This window comes from Phascolarctos cinereus, unplaced genomic scaffold, assembly GCF_003287225.1.
Source record: "Phascolarctos cinereus isolate Bilbo 61053 unplaced genomic scaffold, phaCin_HiC Scaffold_4;HRSCAF=312, whole genome shotgun sequence".
In the NCBI taxonomy this organism is placed as follows: domain Eukaryota; kingdom Metazoa; phylum Chordata; class Mammalia; order Diprotodontia; family Phascolarctidae; genus Phascolarctos; species Phascolarctos cinereus.
Window position 1 is genome coordinate 613206312 of NW_027555847.1, and position 20328 is coordinate 613226639.

The window sequence follows — 20328 nt, forward strand, 5'->3', positions numbered from 1 at the left end:
CACCTTTTCAAAAGTTCTCAAATATACTCCTTTTTCTCCTCTGACACTGCCACCACTATGGTATAGGCCACTATCATCTCATACCTGGACTACTGCAATAGCTTGTTGGTGGTCTACCGGGCTCAAGTCTCTCTCCACTCCAGTTCATCCTTCAAATACAAAATCCTCTGTTTGGCATTCAAAACCCTTTATAACCTAGTCCTCTCCTACCTTTCCAGTCTTGGTACACCTTGCTCCCTTCCAAATGCTCCCTATCATGTTTCTTTGATCTAGTGATACTGATCTCCTATCTGATCCATGAAGAAGACACTTCATCTCTCTTCTCTGGGCATTTTCTCTAGCTGTCCCCCATGCCTAGAATGTTCTCCCTTCTTAATTCTACCTACTGACTTACTGACTTCCTTCAAGTCTCATCTAAAATCTCATCTTTTATAGAAGGCCCTTCTCAATCTCTTTTAATTCTAGTGCTTTCCCTTTGTTAATTATAATCCTGTATAAAGTCTGTTTGCATTTCTTCACATGTTGTAAGGCAGGGACTGTCTTTTGCATTTTTTTTAGTATCCCCAATGCTCAGCACAGTGCCTGGCACAAAGTTGGTACTTAATATATGTTTATTAATTGATCATAAAGCAAGCTTTCATTATTTATTTGTTCATTCATTTGCTTACATTTATTTATTTACTTTATTTTTGCAGCTTGGTCTTCCTATCTTGGCCAGGCTAGAAGTATAATGATTGATCCCACTGCTGATCAGCATGGAAGCTTTGATCTACTTCAGTTCCAGACTTTGGCACTCCTCTGGCAGCCTTGTGGCCCCCCAGTGAGGGGTGTACCATATTGATGCCAAACTTATTAGAGACCTCATATCAGCTTACACCCTACTGTAGCTCAGAACTCTAAGCTCAAGGAATCATCAGCCTCAGTCTCGCAAGTAGCAAAGATTACAGGCATATGTCACCACATCAGGCTAAAATTATTTTTCTTTAAAAAGATCTATGCAACACAAGTTAGCTTCTAGGAAAAGTGATTGGAGAACTCTAAGTCAGGGTAGAAAAAAAATCCCAGGTACTAGTTTACCATCTGGGTCTAGTCTATTCAGCACAATTTTACAAGAAATTACAAAAACGCACTTTCTTCTTACCACACTTGTACTTTTTCCTTTTTCTTTCATAACTTGAGTGGGGAAGTGGGTGGCTCAGGATAATGCCATGCAATTTGGATAGTAATAAGGACCCTCCTGGGCAATTCCCAGAGAAAGATCTTCTTGAATATCTGAGTAATGAAGAGGTGGGGAGATCAATTGATTCAGGTTGGACAGATGATGAGAGACTGCTGGCTCAATCAATAAATATTTATTGAGCACCCACTATGTGTCAGAGGCAGTTAAATGGCTCAGTGGATGGAGCACTGGGCCTGCAGTCAGGAAGACTAGAGCTCAAATCTGGCCTTAGACCCTGGGCAAGTCATTAACCTGCTTGCCTTAATCCACTGGAGAAGGAAATGACAATTCACTCCAGCATCTTTATCAAGAAAACTCCATGGACAGTATTGGCATGCTGTGTTCTACTGGAACATACTGACCGAATGAACAACTAAACAAACATGCCAGGCACTATGCTAAGCACTTGAGATACAGAAGGAGGCTCCCAGAACTTCAGCCCATGAGGACCTGTGGTCAGATTTGTTCATCTTGCTCTTTGAGCATTTCCAGAGAATTCTTCAAGCCACATGGGGAATTATGTTGCATTATGTTCCATCATACTGCAATATGCTCCTTGTTGCTTTTTCTTCCTTGATTTTCTTTCCTTAAAACTGCAAAAAATATCTAACTCAAATGTTAGGGTTGATTCCTCGGGAATTTTCAAATATGTAAAATATTACCCTAAGTCCTCCAAAATATTCTATTTGCATAATTTAGTCAGGTCAGTTAAACTGCATTCAAATAACCCTTTGCACAGATTTCAGGGTGGCTTAAGAATTTTTATTTTTCTGTAACTAAAGGGAATAAATGTTTCAGGAAAAGATCTGGGTTCTTACCCTTTACATTTCATTTTGAGGCAATTCTTACTGAGGCCACTCTAAAAGAACAGTTCTTCCACAGCTCCAACTCTCATGCCTGGGGGAGACCTAATCACCCCTGTCAATCAGCCCCATACCTAACTCTTCAAATGAAATTATTCCAAAATTACTTCACAAAATATTTACAAATCAAGCAGTGCCTAAGTTCACCTCTACTTTTCCTCATCCTCCTTTCCCATATTCTATCTCTTATTCATCCCTAGCCCTAAATAGGTAGAAAATAGAGATAAAAAATAGTCACTTTGAACTGTGACCACCTAGACTTCAAGAATTTCACAAGTGCACATGTGAGATATAACTTGAAGTCAATGAAGAATCTGAGGTATTTTATGCTTTTAAGATTTTAGAAAGATGAAATTATTTCTCCAAGACCATTAAAAGCATTCTGAATGATTCACAGCCTATCTTATTTTTATAATTGTAATGAAACAGCTGGGATCAGTGTCTATTCATGGAATCATAAGAAATTTGCACCCCACCTACTAAAATTAGTTTCTGCATCTAAAGTTCCCATTTGAACATCTGACTGGGAACAAAACAGGCACTGCTCAATGCCAGAAAATAGAGGAAACAGACTAAAAGCATGTCACTTTCTCACCAGAATTTTTCAATCCCCATCCTGCTTTCGCTTTTCTTCATCCCCATTCATAAGCAGTACCTTAAAAACTTTACTCTTTAAAACATAGCCATTTGAAAGATGAGACTTTTCTTGTAGGAGGTAAAGTCACCCAAGATAAAGTCGTTTTTGTAAAGCCCTCTACTCATTTATGACAATGACCAGTTAGGCAGTAATTCCCAGAAGTTTAAGAAGCTCTTGGGAGGTCAGGGTTGAGAAGAAAGGACCTATAATCAAGAACAGAGTAGAATATCAGAATTTAGAGTTTCTTATTACCTATCTAAGCTTGAAAAAAATCACTTGACTTCTCTGGGATTCAGTTTTCTCACCTATTAAATGAGGGGATTGGCCTATATGGCCTCCATGGTCTCTCCTAGGCCTAAAAATATTATTCCTATAATCCCAAAGACCAGAAATAAGAAATATATACTCCAATATCATTGTCATCTAAAATAACATGTACTCCAAAGTACACAATATCATTTAGACATTAGTGGTGCTAATTTCACTAAATAAAAGAACAACGGATTCTTTCCCTAAACTTTCCTGCTGGCACTTTTTGTGGTAAACAGAAGTTGGGAGACCTATGGTTTTATTGGTAGAGGAAATTCCAGTGACGAAACTCTACCAATGCAGACTTAACATCATTCTCAGGTTGAATGAATATCCTAGAGTCATAAAGTGAGATGATGGACTTGAATTCAAGACCTCCTGACTCTTAAGACACCTTTATATTGACTCTACCAACACTACTGCTTTTTATTGTGGGATGAATGCTTATTGACTGACTATCTGATCATATCATTGAAATAACTATTCATGTACCTTAAGAACCTATGCAATATACATCAGGGGAAAAAACCCCAACAGCTTTTAGAAGTAGAAGTAATTTTATGTGTTATCTAATTCAACTCTTTTCTATTACAGATGCATTAAGAGACATTAAAGTATTTACCCTAAGTTATATAACTTATTAGTGACAGATCCATGGATGGAAGGAAGTCAGTTCCTAAGATTCTTCAGTTAACATTCTTTCTACTATCATAGAATATATGAAGCAGATGTAGTATCACCCAGAAAAATATGTAGAGAAAAGACACCTTTTTTTAATGAATTTATAAAGTGTAGGTATTTAATTTAGATAATCCAGATGAAAACAATAACTGTCTGGTACTTAATAGAAACTTACTTTTTTAATAAAGTACTTTAGCATCTACTTTTACTCTTTAATAACTCTGTAAGGTTGGTAGTATAAGTGTTATTGTCTCTATTTTACAGATGAGGAAACTGAGTGACAGCCAAGCCAATATAGATTGTAAGGATGATGAGAGACAGAATTTGGAAATGGGTCTCCTAATTCTGAGCCCAATACTGTTTCCTCTATACCAGACTGACTTTCTAGACTTTGAAAGGAAGGTAGAAGATTTGAGAAAATCTTCTGGATTCTACTCATTGCTTTCAAAATTATCTAGCTTATCAGTGCTTCCTTCTGAACTTTTTTTCCTATTCTCTTTTATGCATTTTTACATTATTACTAGCCCCATCTCCTCAAACACCCTTTCAGCTAACCAAGAGAAAAGGAAGAATTTTTAAAAAACTAAAACTTTTGTAAGAAATAAACATAGTCAAGCAAAACAACACAGTGGCCATGACTAAAAAAAAGGATGTCTCTTTCCATATTTTCTGAGTGTCATCTCTCTGTCAGAGAGTGGGTATTCTAATATAGACCCTGCACAGACTTGTTTGGTATTTGCTTTGATTAAAGTTCTTAAATCTTTCAATTTTTTTTCCTTTTTTCCCCCCAATATTGCTCTACTCAGATAAATGGTTCTTCTGGTTCTGTTCACTTTACTCTTCACCAATTCATACTACTCTAAAACTGTGTCATCATTTCTTGCAGAATAATACAAATTATATTCATATGTCATTTTTCTGCTATTCTATGATTATTTAAGAGGCAATCTAGAACCAACCCTTACTTTCTAGTTCTACTCTCCTTCTCTCTACCATCCATACCTTTATATTTCTTTCAGGATCAGAAATTTTGTTTTACTTGTTGACTACAATGTTCCTATAATAAAATGCATTCAAGATTTCTACCTTAAAATGCCAGTTAAATATCTACTCCTAACAGAAGATTTCAGCTTTGGGGCCAGGGGCCTATGCAGTGAGCTCCAAATCACATGAAATCTCTCTCATGTCCAAGGGTAAATGGAGGAAATGGGGGGAAAAGGAATAGGCAGTGTGCTGAGTAGTAAAGAAATGGATGGGGATTAGAGAAAAATGACAGTCTAGGACAAGACGTCTAGAGTAAGGAGCAAGTTGGAGGTAGGAGAGAAATGGTTGAAAGTACAGAATGGATTCAGGGGAAAGCATATGGGGCTGAGAATTTGTGAGACTCTGATGTGGGAAGTCTCCTTCAGCAACTTGTTTGGAGAAGCTTTACAACAGAAGTTAACGTGGCCTAAGCCAGTTTAAGAGAATCATAGTACTCAGGAAAAGGGAGAGAGATGATCAAGCCATTGTATTCTGCTCTGATCATAACCCATCTGTTATTCCATTAACTACCTTCAGTAGTTGATGCCACAGTTTAAGAAGGATATTGATAAGCTATAAAGCGTCCAAAAGAGGGAGACTGGGAGAGAGATTGGAAACAATGGCATATGAACATCAGTTAAATAAATTGAGGACATTTAGATTAGCAAAGGAAATAGAGACATTATGGTAACATCTCAATGAATCTGAAAAACTTGTGGAAAATGGCTTGGACTTGTCCTGCTTGTAGGATTTTCAGAGAGAAATTTCTGTTTAGGATATGATTGGAAATTGACCTGTGACTTCACTGCTGTAGGAACTTTTCAGGTGAAAAAAAAACCCAATGCATATCAGTACCTTGCCTTCAACATATAGTCTCAGAGAGAGCACTGAGAGGTTAAGCATCTTGAACCTAGGTCTAGTTGACTTTGAGGCCCATGTCATCTAATGTGTCAAGCTACCTCTCAAATATAAGGAAAGACTGCATAATATCAGTAGCAGTAGCAAAGAGAGAAATGAACTTTCTTCTCCTTGAAAGATCTTCAATCAAATCTCAAATCATTTTCAAAAGTGCCTGCTTCTTGAATAAATTGTGAACAGGAAATTCTTCAGTTTCAGTTAAGATTAGGTGAATAGTGAAGTCCTTTGAACTCTGTTCCCAGGAGTTGACCAGGCATGGACAAATACCAAAAGATTGCTTCTGTTCAAATAATCTGTGCTGGCAATAAACTCAAATGTAGAAAGACAAACCACATCTTTGGAAGAAATTTATCCATTATTTGAAAAGGAATGAATTAACATTTCCTTCAAAGATTAGTATATATTTCATTTTCACCAAGAACCTCAAAACTATATACTTCTCCTTAAAGCTCTTTTTTTTTCCAGGCAAATCATTCTTGTATGAAACATTCTCAGGAAATCATCTAACATTGTTCTCTTACGCATTGGATTGCTATAAGGGCTAGTTTTAACTCTTGTAGATTACAGTGATCCGTAAGTTGAATATCATTTGCTATCTCTCAGGAATCCTTCTTAGAAACAATTTACTAAATACATCAAGTAATCTCTGGCAAGGAAGCTGAATTTAAATATAGCCAATGAGTCTCAGACACAAGGAAAGTATTATCCAACTCTCCTTTGTATCTATTTCAACTGGGTCTACAATACCACAATATAGTACAATACGTTATAAATACAACCTTAATCTTGTTGCGATGCAATGTAAAATAAAAATGGGTAGGGTTGTGCCAAGATAATTGAAAAAAAAATGTGGATCCTTTCAGTCAATGCTATAAAAATAATCAGATAAAATCCAGAGGAATATCTGAGTTTTTTGACTGATTTGCTTTGTAAACTTAATTTTTATAAAAACCAATAAAAAGCTGATCAAAGAGAATTTGTCACTTAGGCTTAAAAAAAATTATATACAACTGAATGGGAAAATCTTAGGTCAAAAGATCTGAACACAGGGGCAGCTAGTTGGCATAGTGGATAGAGCACCGGCCCTAGAGTCAGGAGGACCTGAATTCAAATCTGGCCTCAGACATATAACACTTACTAGCTGTATGACTCTGGGCAAGTCACTTAACCCTGATTGCCTCACCAAAAAGAAAAAAAAAGAGAGAGAGTGATCTGAACATTAATGACAAAACCCAGGTAAAAAGCAAAAAAAAATTGTCAAAAATCATTCAGATCCTTGACATTTCCATCTATCTCCTAGATGGTATAAAATGGATACGGTTCCAAAATTTTTCATTTAAAAAAATCACAAAATAGGAATTCTCAGTAATTCACAAAACTTTACAATACATAGTCTTTATAATTAGTATAACAAAGGAATAGTTATCTTAGAAGACACAGTCCTTAATTTAGGGTGAAGACAGGAGTGATAAGGGGAACCGCTGACTTGCTTGACCAGGGATTCTACCAAATAAATCAGGGGTTCCTCTGATTACCCCTGTCACAATTACATGCAATCATTGCCTTTCTTATCATTATTATTACATTTGTATTGAATACTAATTGACTTCAAGGTAATATTTAATTGCTATGACAAATTATATGTTAATGACATTGGCCAATATTTTCATTATCCATTTGGGTGCAAGGTACATTTTAATATGTTTTGCACAAATCAATCACGCTATCAAAATCACATTACCAAATCATTATAGATCTAGAGCAGGAAAGGATCTGTGGCCATCTAGTTCAACCTTCTTATTTTACAGATAAGAAAACTGAGGTGCCCAGAGAATTTATTTAGCATGCATGTTAATGATCAAGCAGGTAGTACCAGGTGGGGATTTGAACCCAGTTTCTCTGATGTGTATTTTTACTAACCCAAACTCAAAAAACTTATCCCTCTTTATTGATGTTTCAAACTAATTCATCTTTTCTGTATTTCTTCATTACACTAATTTTTACAAAATAAACCAAAATATACCAAAGAGAGCAATGTGGGATAGTAAATAAAGAGCTTGCCCCAAAATCAGAAGACCTGATTTCATGGCCTACCTTTGAAACATAATGTGTATATAACCTGGGCAAGACACTTGGCCTCTCAGTGCCCTAGCAACTCTCAAAGACGACAATTTGCAGAGAAAATGCTGATCTATCTGCATTGGTAGAGGGAGTTCCTCACTGGGTGCTCCCTGTACCAATGAAATCACAGATCAGGTTTAAAAAAAAATTACAAACAAATGAACAGTTCTGTGTATTGTCCTCTGCAAACTCAAATCTTAAAAATATAAATGTTTATATTATTATTGTTCAAGCTAGTTTGCCATTCACTGCTCTCCACAAGCCACTTTGTCCAGTCTAAATCCTTCACAGTAGAAACACCTATTTCACTGGGTAGGATAACACTGAACATTTGACTGCCATCTAATTGCTGTCATAAATAGTGATGCAAAGCATTCAGTTTTGGTGCGTGTGCCCTAGTAGTCACTTAGATTTTACACACACAACCTCAGGAATGTGTTTTCCCTTTAAAAATATCTCAGTTTTGAAAGTATATAAAGTTTGCTTAGCGCCCCCATCCAACAGCTTTTGAACTTAACACTGAAAGATACAAACAAGTATACAGATTTTTCTTTTTCAGAACACCAAGTCAAAATTTAGTTCTGTTTATTATTTTCATGCCAATTTTCTATGATTCAGCAGTGTTTAAAATGAGAATATGCCTCCTCCTGAATTGTGGAAACAGGTGCTTCTAACGAAACTAAAAGTATTTGGCAGCTCCTTGACCTAACATTGCTGTGTGCATTAGTAAGACATTGCCTGCTGAGCTTCCCTGAGTTAATTAGAAGACCTGTGCAGCAATGAATGGCCTTGACTAAAAATACTTCCTGAAAGATCCCTGACAGAGTCAGAGGAAATGGGGGGAAAATGAAATACTGCCACAGAGAAACTAGCTCTGGAATGAGACACTTTCAGGTAGGATAAATAGCAATATCCATAAAAATGCACAAAGGGGAGCCAAAAATACAACACTCTCATGATATTCTTCTCCATTAAAATTTCAGTTGATCCACCAAGCAGTATGCTGTACTCTGCCACCAAAAAATACAAAACAAAACATTGATCCTGTGGTTGCTGTAGCTGGCATACTTTGGTGACATTCTGCATCTGTGCTACTGAAACTTTGAACACATTTTGTGGACTCCTCATTTCCACCCTGTGAGAATCTTCAATAAAGGCTTCCTTTTGGGGGTCTGTTATCTCCTGACACATGTGGTCTGTGAAATGAGGGGAAAGATAGATCTCTATACAGGAAATAATTAACCGATTCTGCACTATAGGATACCATTTTTGTAAGGTACAGCCTGATGCACTAAAAGCTACCTCAGGTTGCCAGGGCCCAGGAATTTCTGCCAGGCCACCTTTGCCAATCAAAAAAAAAAAAGGTTTAAAAGTTGGTTTAAAAATCATAACACTTTTTCTTTTGCCCTGATGAAATATTAGTTTAAATTGCACTTCACATTGATAGCAATTAAGGATAGGGCTCAGTCATATTGATACAGAATCAATGTCAGTCCTATGATATTTTGCATGTATATATGGCAAACTTTCAGGGTCTAAAATACCACTCTATGTATGACACCTCTATTATGGTTAAGTTTTACTTCTTATCTACTAAATTCCATGTCCAGCTAAAGGAAAAAAACTTCAAATAGGGACTGTTCACTTGAAATGCTTTGGAAAAAAAAGTGTCCCTACTGACCAGTATCAGGGGTTGTAAAACATTCAACAATGTTGCTTGGTTGAACAACATTGTGTGGCTGCCAATATGCTGCCCCAAAAGGAACATTTTTGCATCTCAATAGACCATCCAGTATCAACAAATCTTTAAACTATAAATTCAAGTCCTCTGAGGAAAAGAGGGAAGAGCATCTGCATTGTGCTGTCTTTGTACCACTTTTACAAAATGAACAAATAATAATGCTATTTTGTACTTATCTAACATCCTACATCTGAAGATCTCAAATTGCTTTACAAACATTAATTAACTAAGCTTCACAACAATTCTGTGAGGAAGGTAGATGTTATTATCTTCTCATAGAGATGGATCAACTGTGATTATGAGAGGCCCTTCTCCAAAGTCACACAGCCAGGCAGGCGGGCTAAGTTGGGAACATGACCAACAGAATCCTGCTTAACTTCACTGTGTCGATGGGACTATGCTGTGGACCTATAGAAAACTAAGATGCAATAAACATTTTGAAACATAAACGGCACTCAAACACAAAACAAACTTCTAGAATCCCCACTTGAAAATTAAAATAATTTCCAAAATGAATCATTTCTAGCCATGTGAGGAAAATAATGCTTGGATTAATCTTTAAAAACAGCCTCAAAGTTCTCATTCTGTGAATATGTGACATTCTGTACAGAACAGTGGCTTAAGAACATTTGCATAAAGGACACCTCAGATCAACCAAAATTTGACACCTCACTCTGGCCTCCTTTTCATCTCAAAAATTACTCTATTTTACTGCTGTAGTTGGAGAGGAAATGGGACGAACATAGGGTCAAAGATGCATCAATTAAATTTAAACACATTTTTGTAGTACATTTAACATTTGAAAATGCATTAGGCATTATTGAAATATTTAATTAGCTTAATGGCATATCTCCCCCCTTTAGATAAATAAATTCAGAAGTTGAGATGAGAATTATTACCAATTGCATGAAGTTCTGTGCTACTTTCAATTTTAAAACTCAGTCTAAAGAACTAAACCAGTAAATGTTTCTTGCTTAAGTAATCTTCAAACAAGCAAACATCCAAGTATATGTGTATATCCACATATATACACATATATGTGTATACATATATGTACATATGTGTATATATACAAATATAGGTGTATATACATATATACATACATAGATGCATAGATACATCTATATGTATAAATACATATTAAAAGAGAGGAAACTATGCATTTTACATACCATGAAAAAGGAAATACCAGAATAATACAGTTTAAAATATGAAAGAAAATATTTAATTTAATACTTGAATATCCTTTTGGTTGTGTTTTTTCCCCAGAAACTCTCAGATTCAATCTATAACTCTGAGTTAGCTCTCAAGTATATGGTTGAAAATAGTGTCCTGAAAAGTTACAATTTTAGGGTCCCGTGTTATTCCATATTTTAATTATTTTATTAAGTATTATTCTGCAAAGTTGCAATACAATAACATTCTTATATTTAAATATAAAGTTATGCCATACCAAAGGAAAGTTTTGCAGTCTTTAAAATTCTTCACACTCATTAAGGTAATGATTTTGTGACACTAGTCCATGGCTAATAATCCAGTGAGAAAAAGCTACTTTTCAGAAAGGTATAAAAGATCATCTAAATTTAAAAGAAAAATGAGTGTTTGCATACTGTCTGTGAAGCTTGACACATAATCTCCTTTATAAAAATTTATTCAGAACATGAAAAAATACAATGCTGATAATAGTAAAAAAAAAAATACAGATGTATTTGCTCCATGAGTCTTTTCAGGGGTTTGTGTGGGTGTTGAAGCAAATTGAAACTATGTCACATGAGGTACAGGTGAGGGAACTAATGATATTTCCTTACAGAAAGTTACACAGGTGTCACAGGAATTTGAGCAGAAAGAGACCTTACGGGCCATCTGGTACAACCTACTCGTTAGGCTGGGATCTAGAGAGAAAGAGTGCCTTACTCAAAGTTAAAAGTGGAGTAAATAGAAGAAACACTGTAACTTCAGCCTCAGCTAAAATTGATTAAGACACAGTGGAAAGGCCTAAGAGTCAGATGATCTGAGTTTGAATCCCATCTCTCAAATGGTCTACCTGATGTCAGGCCCTGGGAAGATTACATAATCTTCCAGGCCCTTAGCTTCTACAACTGTAAAATGAGGGGGGTGGGCTAGTTAGCCACAGAGGTTCCTTCCAGGTCCTCCCAAGTATTTAGGAAGAAAGGATTTATTAAGTATTTATTATGTGCCAAGCCCTGTGCTAATTTTGGGGGATTACAAATATAAGCAATAATAAAGGTAGCACTTATCCTTCTTAATACCCTACCTTTCTTCCTTTTTTTTCTTCTCCCCTCCCTTCTTCCTTTCCTTTCTCTTCCTCTCTCTCTTCATCCTTTCCTCCCTCCCTTCCAACAGGGGTGGGGATAGGGATAGTGTGTCACACACAAACCCTCCCCTAGGAGGTCTTCAAACAAAGGCTGGATGACCATGTGGGGTTGTTGTAGATGGACTATTGATCAGGAACAGGCTGCCTAGTTGGCTTCTGAGGTTCTTCCAATCCCAATTCTCAGAACTTCACAAAACAAAATAATTTTGGACATGGAAATTGAACTCAAAGAGGGGAAATTATATCATTATTTATTTCTGGGTGAAACCAGACATTTCTTCTAATATTATTCAACTGGATAGTTAAAAAATTTGAACTTCCACACAAAATATGATATTTCCCTATTTTGGACGGTCCAGAAGGCTTCCACTAATGATCAATAACATTATAATCAATATCAGATATGAAATACAAAATTGTTAAGAAAGCCACAGATAAAGAGAAACAGAGAAGGAGAATATTCCAGGCATGGGGAAAGACATGGAATTTTGAGAGCACAGTATGTGTCCATGGAGTTGCACAGTTAGGCAGATAGTGGGGACATGATAGCTTTTAGAACATAAAATATTAAAAAATTATCCAGAAGAGATACTGTGGTCTGATAGATTGCTAAACTTGGAGGCAGGAAGGACTGGGTTCAAATTTCAATTCTTACACTCCTATGCAACTCTGGGCAAATTGCTTAATCTCTATGTGCCCTCGGGCAACTCCCTAGAAATAATCTACTAAATCACAGATGGTTTAGCTTGATACGTAGATGGAGGGAGTTCCCTCACTTCAGAGGAAATTACAGATCCTTCTGTATTTACATAAAATATGATAATTCCTTTTTTGTTGTTTTTATTTTACTTGTCTTTCTAAACAAGGTTTTTTGTTCAATATATATATATATATATATATATATATATATATATATATATATATATATATACACACACACACACACACACACACATATTTGCATGTTACCTCTCTCTCTCTTTGTTTCTTTTTGTCTCTTGGTCTCTTCCCCATCAGTTTGTCTCTCTGTGTTTCTCTATGTCTCTCTCTCTGAATTTAATTCATTAAGAAAAAGACCTAGCCATCATTCAAAATGGAAAAGCAAACCTTATAAATTGCACTTTCCTATTTCTATTTTATAACTATTGTTATTCAAAAGAAGTTCTCAAATTATATCTTATTAAATATCACACGAAAGTATAGGCTTTTCCCTTTGGCTCAGCATCCCTAAACCAAATGTAATGACTTTAGAACCAAGTAGTTGCTATAGCATTGGGGGAAACAGACTTCTACTACCAAAAGCAATATGGAACAAGAGACTTTCACTTCTGTTTCCTAAGTCAGTCATACAAGTATGAATTGTTTAAAAGAAAAAGAAAGCATGTGGCTTGTTTTAAAAATTCAATTGATGGAATCAGTTTGGGCCCAGTAAACTATGCATATTAATACAACCACAGATTGGAGTTCCAAAAATATTCTACCTTATGCAACAGAAATTAGAACAGAAGAGATTCCAAATTAGCTATAAAGTAAATATATATGTGTGTATATATACATATATATATATATACATACACACACACACACACACACAACACACACACACCACACACACACACATACATATATACATATATAAAATTTTCCATGACACTTCATTCAAATTTGTGATTAAGTTTTCCCCCACCTTTCTGGAGAGACATACTTTAGGCAGGTATTATTATGAAAACATAGGGTCATTTGCTACACAGCTACTGCTTCAGAAGCTCATGTAGACAGAAAAAGAGAATTAGAAAGATAAAACAAAATACACTTCATTATAAGAAACTACTTTAAGGGGGTGGGACGGAGGAGTGGAAGGATGAGAGAGAAATTGAATGTGTTAAATAAGGATTATTATTCCATAACCTACAAGGGAGTGGGGGCAGGGGAGTAGAACCAACATCTTTCTTGTTATTATACTGAGAGGTCAATCAGATTTTGAATTATTGAATAATCTGATACAATTTTAAATTATTGAGGTGTTAAAAGGATGCAGACAAAGCAATGTTGCTGAAGAACCAAACGTAATCTAATGAAAGTGAGGAAAAGAAACTTCATTTTTTGAGTATAAAGTCTGAGTGTCAATTCAACTAACAGAATATGAGGTACAATCTACAAAAAATCCAGAATGTTCTGTTGTTCCTTAGGACAAAAAACTACACAAAACCCCTAAGACATGAAATCATAAGAAACTAACAAAGTTATTATTTTTAAAAATGGCATTGATAACTTACTTTATGTTAATGCGGTTCCCCAAGTAATAACTAGAGTTGAAAGGCTCACAATGAATTTTCTTTCCTTCTTTTTTTTTGGGGGGGGAAGTGAAGGGGATTGTTTTCAAGGTATTCATAAGGGTTATAATTAAAGATTCCTTGTTCCACAATGAGCAAAGAACAGATATTTCCTTTCTATCCCAGTCCTGTACTTGGTTCTGGGGTAGTCAGAATTGCTGACAACAAAAGGTTCACAATCAACACTAAGGGACATTACTCAGTCATCTAGGAGGCTACCTAGGAAGCCCAGACAACTTCCAGACAATTCTAAAGAAACAGGAAGGAAAGAGTTGTGCATGCACAGGGGAGGATCATTCTTCTCTCAGTGTAAGCTCAAGGAGCTTCTCTCCCTCCCTTCCCCCACCCCACATGTCTGTTCTGCACACAGTGGATCCCATCACTGAGCTGGCTCATCTATATTTAATTGCTACCTTTTGACCTGAACTCCAAAAAGCCTAGGTTCCAAAAGCCCCTTCTATACATTAAGAAGAGGTTCTAAATCCCTTCTGAATATTCAACACAGCATTAGAATTCAGGTAGGAAACCTTATCTGTGATAGTTTAGATTAAAAATAAACATCACTTTGAACATGTGAATTTCCAAAATCTTAAAAAATATATTTTTGATCAGGCTGAATGCATGATAGTACCCCCAAAAAAAAAAGAAAGAAAAAGAAAAGGAATCACATTTTACTTAAAGTCATTTTTTTTACCCACAAAAAATATCATTCTTGAATCTTTCTCCCTGGATGATAAAAAGAACACAAGATGTACTACTTCTCCTAATACTGAGGTTTGTCATACGCATCACATTTAGCTTTTTCTCAGAATCCCCCCCCAACTCCTTTTCCCTGGCAACAAACAATAAGCACTGCCATTAGTATGTAATTATATTCTGTGTTTTACTAAACATCAGAATTCTGTAACATCACAGCGAGGGTTTTATATTCTTAGTGTTTGAATTTTCTGATATCTTGCTTATTAAGTATGAACTGTCACACCATCTTGAAATTTAAGGGGCATTTAGTTATTTCAATGTAACAGATGTGCATCCTTCTTAGGTTCTAAACCTTTCTCTTTCAGATGTACCTCATCATCATGCATAATAGGCAGGAATGATTAACCAAGATTCAATCAGAACTAATAGAAAAGACAAATAAATGATTGCTTACCATGGCATCTACTCAGTGTCTTACTATACAGACACACAGGAATGACTTTCTGCCAACTTAACTTTATAAATATGAATTTTCAAATTGATATAGATAATGTGACCATTATACCATAATATGATCCTAAAAGCAAAGTCAAAAAAATAAGATCTCTGTTCCTAAGAGAAGGGGTTTTGTTCTTGTTCTTGTTAGCACAGAAAGAAAGAAAGAAAGAAAGAAAGAAAGAAAGAAAGAAAGAAAGAAAGAAAGAAAGAAAGAAAAATTTAAAAAAACTTCCTACCCGTAACAGGGACTGCGACTCATCCTTAGACTTGTTTTCACCTGATGCAGGATACTGCTGTGTAAGGGATCCAGACTTCTCTCCACCTCCAGTGGGCACTCCTTGCAGGAATCCCTTGGTCTCAACAGGCAAGCCATAAATAGGTCGTGCCAGATGGGCAGCTTCTACATTAGGGCTATCCCTTAAAGTCTTCGGCTGCTCTTGAGTCCCAGACACAGGAGTCAGGAGACCTAAGCTTGTTTGAGTATAAGATGGGCTGCCCCTTAAAATTTCTGCTCCTCTCCAGGTCACATTTCTAAGATCATCACTGGAACCATCAGTCCAACCTTTCTCCTTAAGCCCTTCCTTGTCTTCCAGTTTCTCCCTTTTCACTATGGCATCAGAGACTGGCTCCCCCATTTTGGATTCTGGATTGATTAGACTATAGACCTTGAGGTCAATTTTGGGTTCCTCCTTGATAGCAGACACACCATGGCTATCCTCTTCTCCATTGGCCGTAGTGATATCCAATTCCTGGCAATGCACAGTGTTGAAGTGCTCTAGTAGTGACTGGGTATCAGCAGCTGTGAAGCGGCACTGACGGCATTTATAGCAGTTATGTGCTCTCCTAAAGAAGACAAAGAAAAAATACATTTAAAATCCACTCTTCCTAAAATTTTCTTTTTTCTAATAATTCTCAAAGTAACCATCTTATGTCTCACATAATGTCGAAAGTGGAATGAAATAAGCATTCATTTCTAGCACCTGAACTTAAAGTATAATTAACTGCAATTTTTGATTCCATATTTTTTAAAGTGTGGATTTTTAAGGGTGTTAATTTTCATTTTGTTATACCAAGTATACACAAACACAGAGAAGCACTCAGCTTATAAACACTAAGACAATTAGCTGTTGGCTGTGCACCTCTGTCTATTTGCACCTAGGATGACAGTACCATAGAGCTATATAACTAGCAGGGAATCTTGGAGATCATGAAGCCCTAATCTCTCATTTTACAGGTGAGGAAACTGAGACTGGGAGAGGTAAAGTCCCACATTCAAAGTTATACAAGCAATACATGAAGAGCCAGAATTTAAATGCAGGACCTTTAACTTGAAATTAAGTGTTCTTTCTACTAGGCCACAAAGTCTCTACTTTGCTACCCACATCATGACAGAGAGGTGAGGAACTCAAGATGGAAAAAATACACATTTTCAGACACAGCCAATGAGGATATTTGTTTTGTTTCATGATGCATATTTGTTATAAGGACATCATTTTTATTTTCTTTAAAAAAAAAGAATTCCCACCAGTAGGGGAGGGTGGGAGGGTAAGGGGGAATAGTGACAGGGTAACAAAGTGAAAGAAAAGTGGGTCATGAAGACATTTTTTAATGTAGAGAAAAGAGCATTGGAAAGGCCAAAAAGAAGCACAAACAGGACAACTTTGAAAGACACAGAGTGAATTTGTTATACACTTGGAAAGCAAGCTATACATGATAGAGGCCTGAAGCTTCATGCATGCACCATTTTTTCTATTCTGCTTTGTATATGGAAATGACAATTTTGTTTCTTGTTGTTATTGAGCTGATAGAAATAAATTTAAAAGAGTTCCCTCTTCTCCCCTCTTCCTCAAGTCACATCAGTCAGATGCTATTCCCTACTGTCTCCTCCATCTCTTTCTCACATGAAAAGGTAGCCCTTCTTGCCAAAACAACCTCTTCTGTATGCAAAAGTGATCCCATATTTCATCCTGTTTTCTTCAGCATGTTACTCCATCATCTCCCCTCTCTCATTTATTTTTGATCTCTACGTGTCTCTATACTGTCTACATCTGTGTATACCCTATTCTAAAAAAAAAAAAACCCTCACTTGATCTATCCATATCCACTAATTATAATCCCATATATCCCCTCCACTGCCCCTTAGTGACTAAACTCCTTAAGAAGGCAGTCTACAATTCATAGCTTCATTTCATTTCCTTTCTGGTTTCTGATCTCATCAAACAACTGAAAGTGCTTTGGCCAAAGTTACCAATGGGCTCTTAATTGACAAACTTAAAGGGCTGTTCACAATCCTCATCTTTCTTGACCTCCTTACAATCTTTGACACCAATGATCATCCTCTTCTCCTTATTATTGCTCCTTCCAGCTTTTCAAGTAATTGCTTTCTCCTCATTACCTGACTGTTACTTCTCGGTTTCCTTTGCTGGATCTTCATTCAGGCCATACCCACTAATTAGAGATGCCCCTCCACTCCCAAGACTGTGCTAGGATCTCTCTTCTCTTTTCCTCTCCTCTTCTCTCTTCTTTTCACTACTTTTCTCTTTTGCTTATTGATTTCATCAGCTCCCATGGATTCAATTATCAACATAAGGCAGATTATTTATTTATTATTTGTTTGTTTGTTTGTTTATTCATCTGTTTATTTTGGGCTAGATCCATTTATCTAGTCCTAATCTCTTTCCTGAGTTCTAGTCTTACATCTCCAACTGTCTATTAGATATCTCAAACTAAATGTCTTATAAAAATCTTAAATTCAAAATGTTAAAAAGAGAACTCCTTATCCCTTCCCCCCAAGCCCTCTCCTCTTCCTAATCTCCCTATTACTGGTGAGGGTACCAACATTTCTCCAGTCACCCATGTTCACACACAATCTTTTTCAATTCCTCACTTCTTCTATCTCCATATCCAATCAATTGGCAAATCCAGCTGATTCTACCTTCATAGCATCTGCCCCCACCCTTCTCTCTTCCTACATTATCTTAGGATAGGCCCTCATCACCTATACCTGGACTGTTGCAATCACTTTCTGGTTGGTCTCCTTCCTTAGTCCATCTTCTATTTAGCTGTCAAATTGGTCATCCTAAAGTATAAATCTTATCATATTAATCCCCCCAATTGCATACAATAAACTATATTGCCTCCCTTGTACCCCCACCCCCAGGATCAAATATGAAATTGTCTGTTTGGCTTTTGAAGTCCTTCATAATCTAGCCTCTACCTATCTTTCCAGTCATATCTTACTCCCCACAGGTACTCTGAGATCCATATCATCAGCATCCTTGCTGTTCAAGGCACAAGAGGGTAAATTTCCCTACTCTAGGCATTTTCCATGGCTTTTTCCCATACCTAGATCTCTCTTCCTCCTCATTTCAGCCTCCTGGCCTCTCTGTCTTTCTTTAAGTCTCAGCTAAAATCCCACCTATGCAAAACTTTTCCCAATTCCTCTTAATGTTTATCTCCAATTTATCATAATATATATGTACACACTATGTATGTATATATATATATATATATATATATATAATATATATATATATATATATATGTATACATAGATATATACATATACTTTATATAATGTGTTAATGTTGTATGTGTACTTATTGGTATGTTCTTACCCCAATAGATCAGCAGATCTTTGAGATCAAGGACTATTTTTGCCTTTATATCTCCTGCACTTAGCACAATACCTGACACACAGTAAGTGATTAATAAATGCTTACTAACTTGACCTAAATATATCATTTTCATTTTTATATAAATGAACATACTGGAATCTTCTACTTGATTAAATAAATATATTTTTTGTACTTTATATTTGCTTAATTCTACCAAAGTAATATTTTTTGTACCATAGATTCACAGATTTTTGAAAGCAAATCTGGTGCTGCATTATACAATTTTCCATTGCATAAAAATAAGCTATATATTGCTATTTACAAAGTACTTTTCTATCACCAATTTAAATCCATGCAGTCAATGAAGTAATAGTCCCACTATTCTAATTATTTGGAGAAAAAACACTTATGAAAAGCATAAAATATCTCTTAAGTAGTTTTATTGCTAATAAAGCTTTACATTGCTTTTTTTTTTAACTTTGAAATAAAAATTACTTGTAAAAAATACCTGAATATATTTAGATATGTGTTTTGTTAATGAACAGGAATGAATCTACCACATTGTGATAAAGTATATCCAACAGGTTATAGAATAATAGATTTAGAGCCAGAAGAAACTTCATATATCATCTGCTCCAATCCCTCACTTCACAGACTGAAAATTGCGGCCCAGAGAGGGTAGATAATTTGTCCAAGGTCACAGAGGAAGCAATAAGTAAATCCAGTGTTTGAACCCTGATTCCTTAAATTCAAATCCAACATTCTTTCTACTGGGCCATACTGCATATGGGTATACCTGGTAACAATAACACACGCTGGTTTTCACTATTAAAAAAAAATTTGCTTTGGTACTATACTGAAGTGCATTGTTAAACAAGTGCTATTTATTATACTGAAACAGTATGTTACTTGTTACTAATATGTATCAAAGAAACAAAATACTTTTTATGACAACTCTGTAACATAACACAATATATTTGATATTTTGTATAAAAGACATATACACTTTAAAACAACTAAATACCATGCTACCCTGGCTTTTCACCTAACTCTCTCATAGGTTTTTTCCTCTAACCTTTGTCATAGCAACACTTTGTCTTCTTCCTTTCATACCTAAATAACTCATTTTTTAAGGTTCTATCTTTGGTCTTCATTTCTCTTCTCTCTAAATTCTCTCTACCTCACAAATCTTTTCTACATTCTATGTTTTCAAATATAATATCTCTGCAGATGACTCCCTAAATTGTATCTATGGACCAAACTCACTCCCTAATTCCAAACCTGCATTTCTAACAGCCTGATGACACAAAGTAATAGGGAAAATTCTAGAAAAG

The 20328-nt window shown here is 35.8% G+C and overlaps 1 protein-coding gene across 4 annotated transcripts in view; it reads right to left on the reverse strand.

Annotated features, from left to right (window-relative positions):
• TRPS1 (transcriptional repressor GATA binding 1) overlaps positions 1 to 20328 on the reverse strand; it is a 304791-nt gene that overhangs the window by 185755 nt on the left and 98708 nt on the right. For all 4 annotated transcript variants that reach the window (XM_020965428.2, XM_020965426.2, XM_020965423.2 and 1 more), the window contains one exon: positions 15614 to 16220. In XM_020965428.2, coding sequence (XP_020821087.1) covers positions 15614 to 16220 — 607 coding nt within the window. The remainder of the gene's footprint in view (positions 1 to 15613; positions 16221 to 20328) is intronic.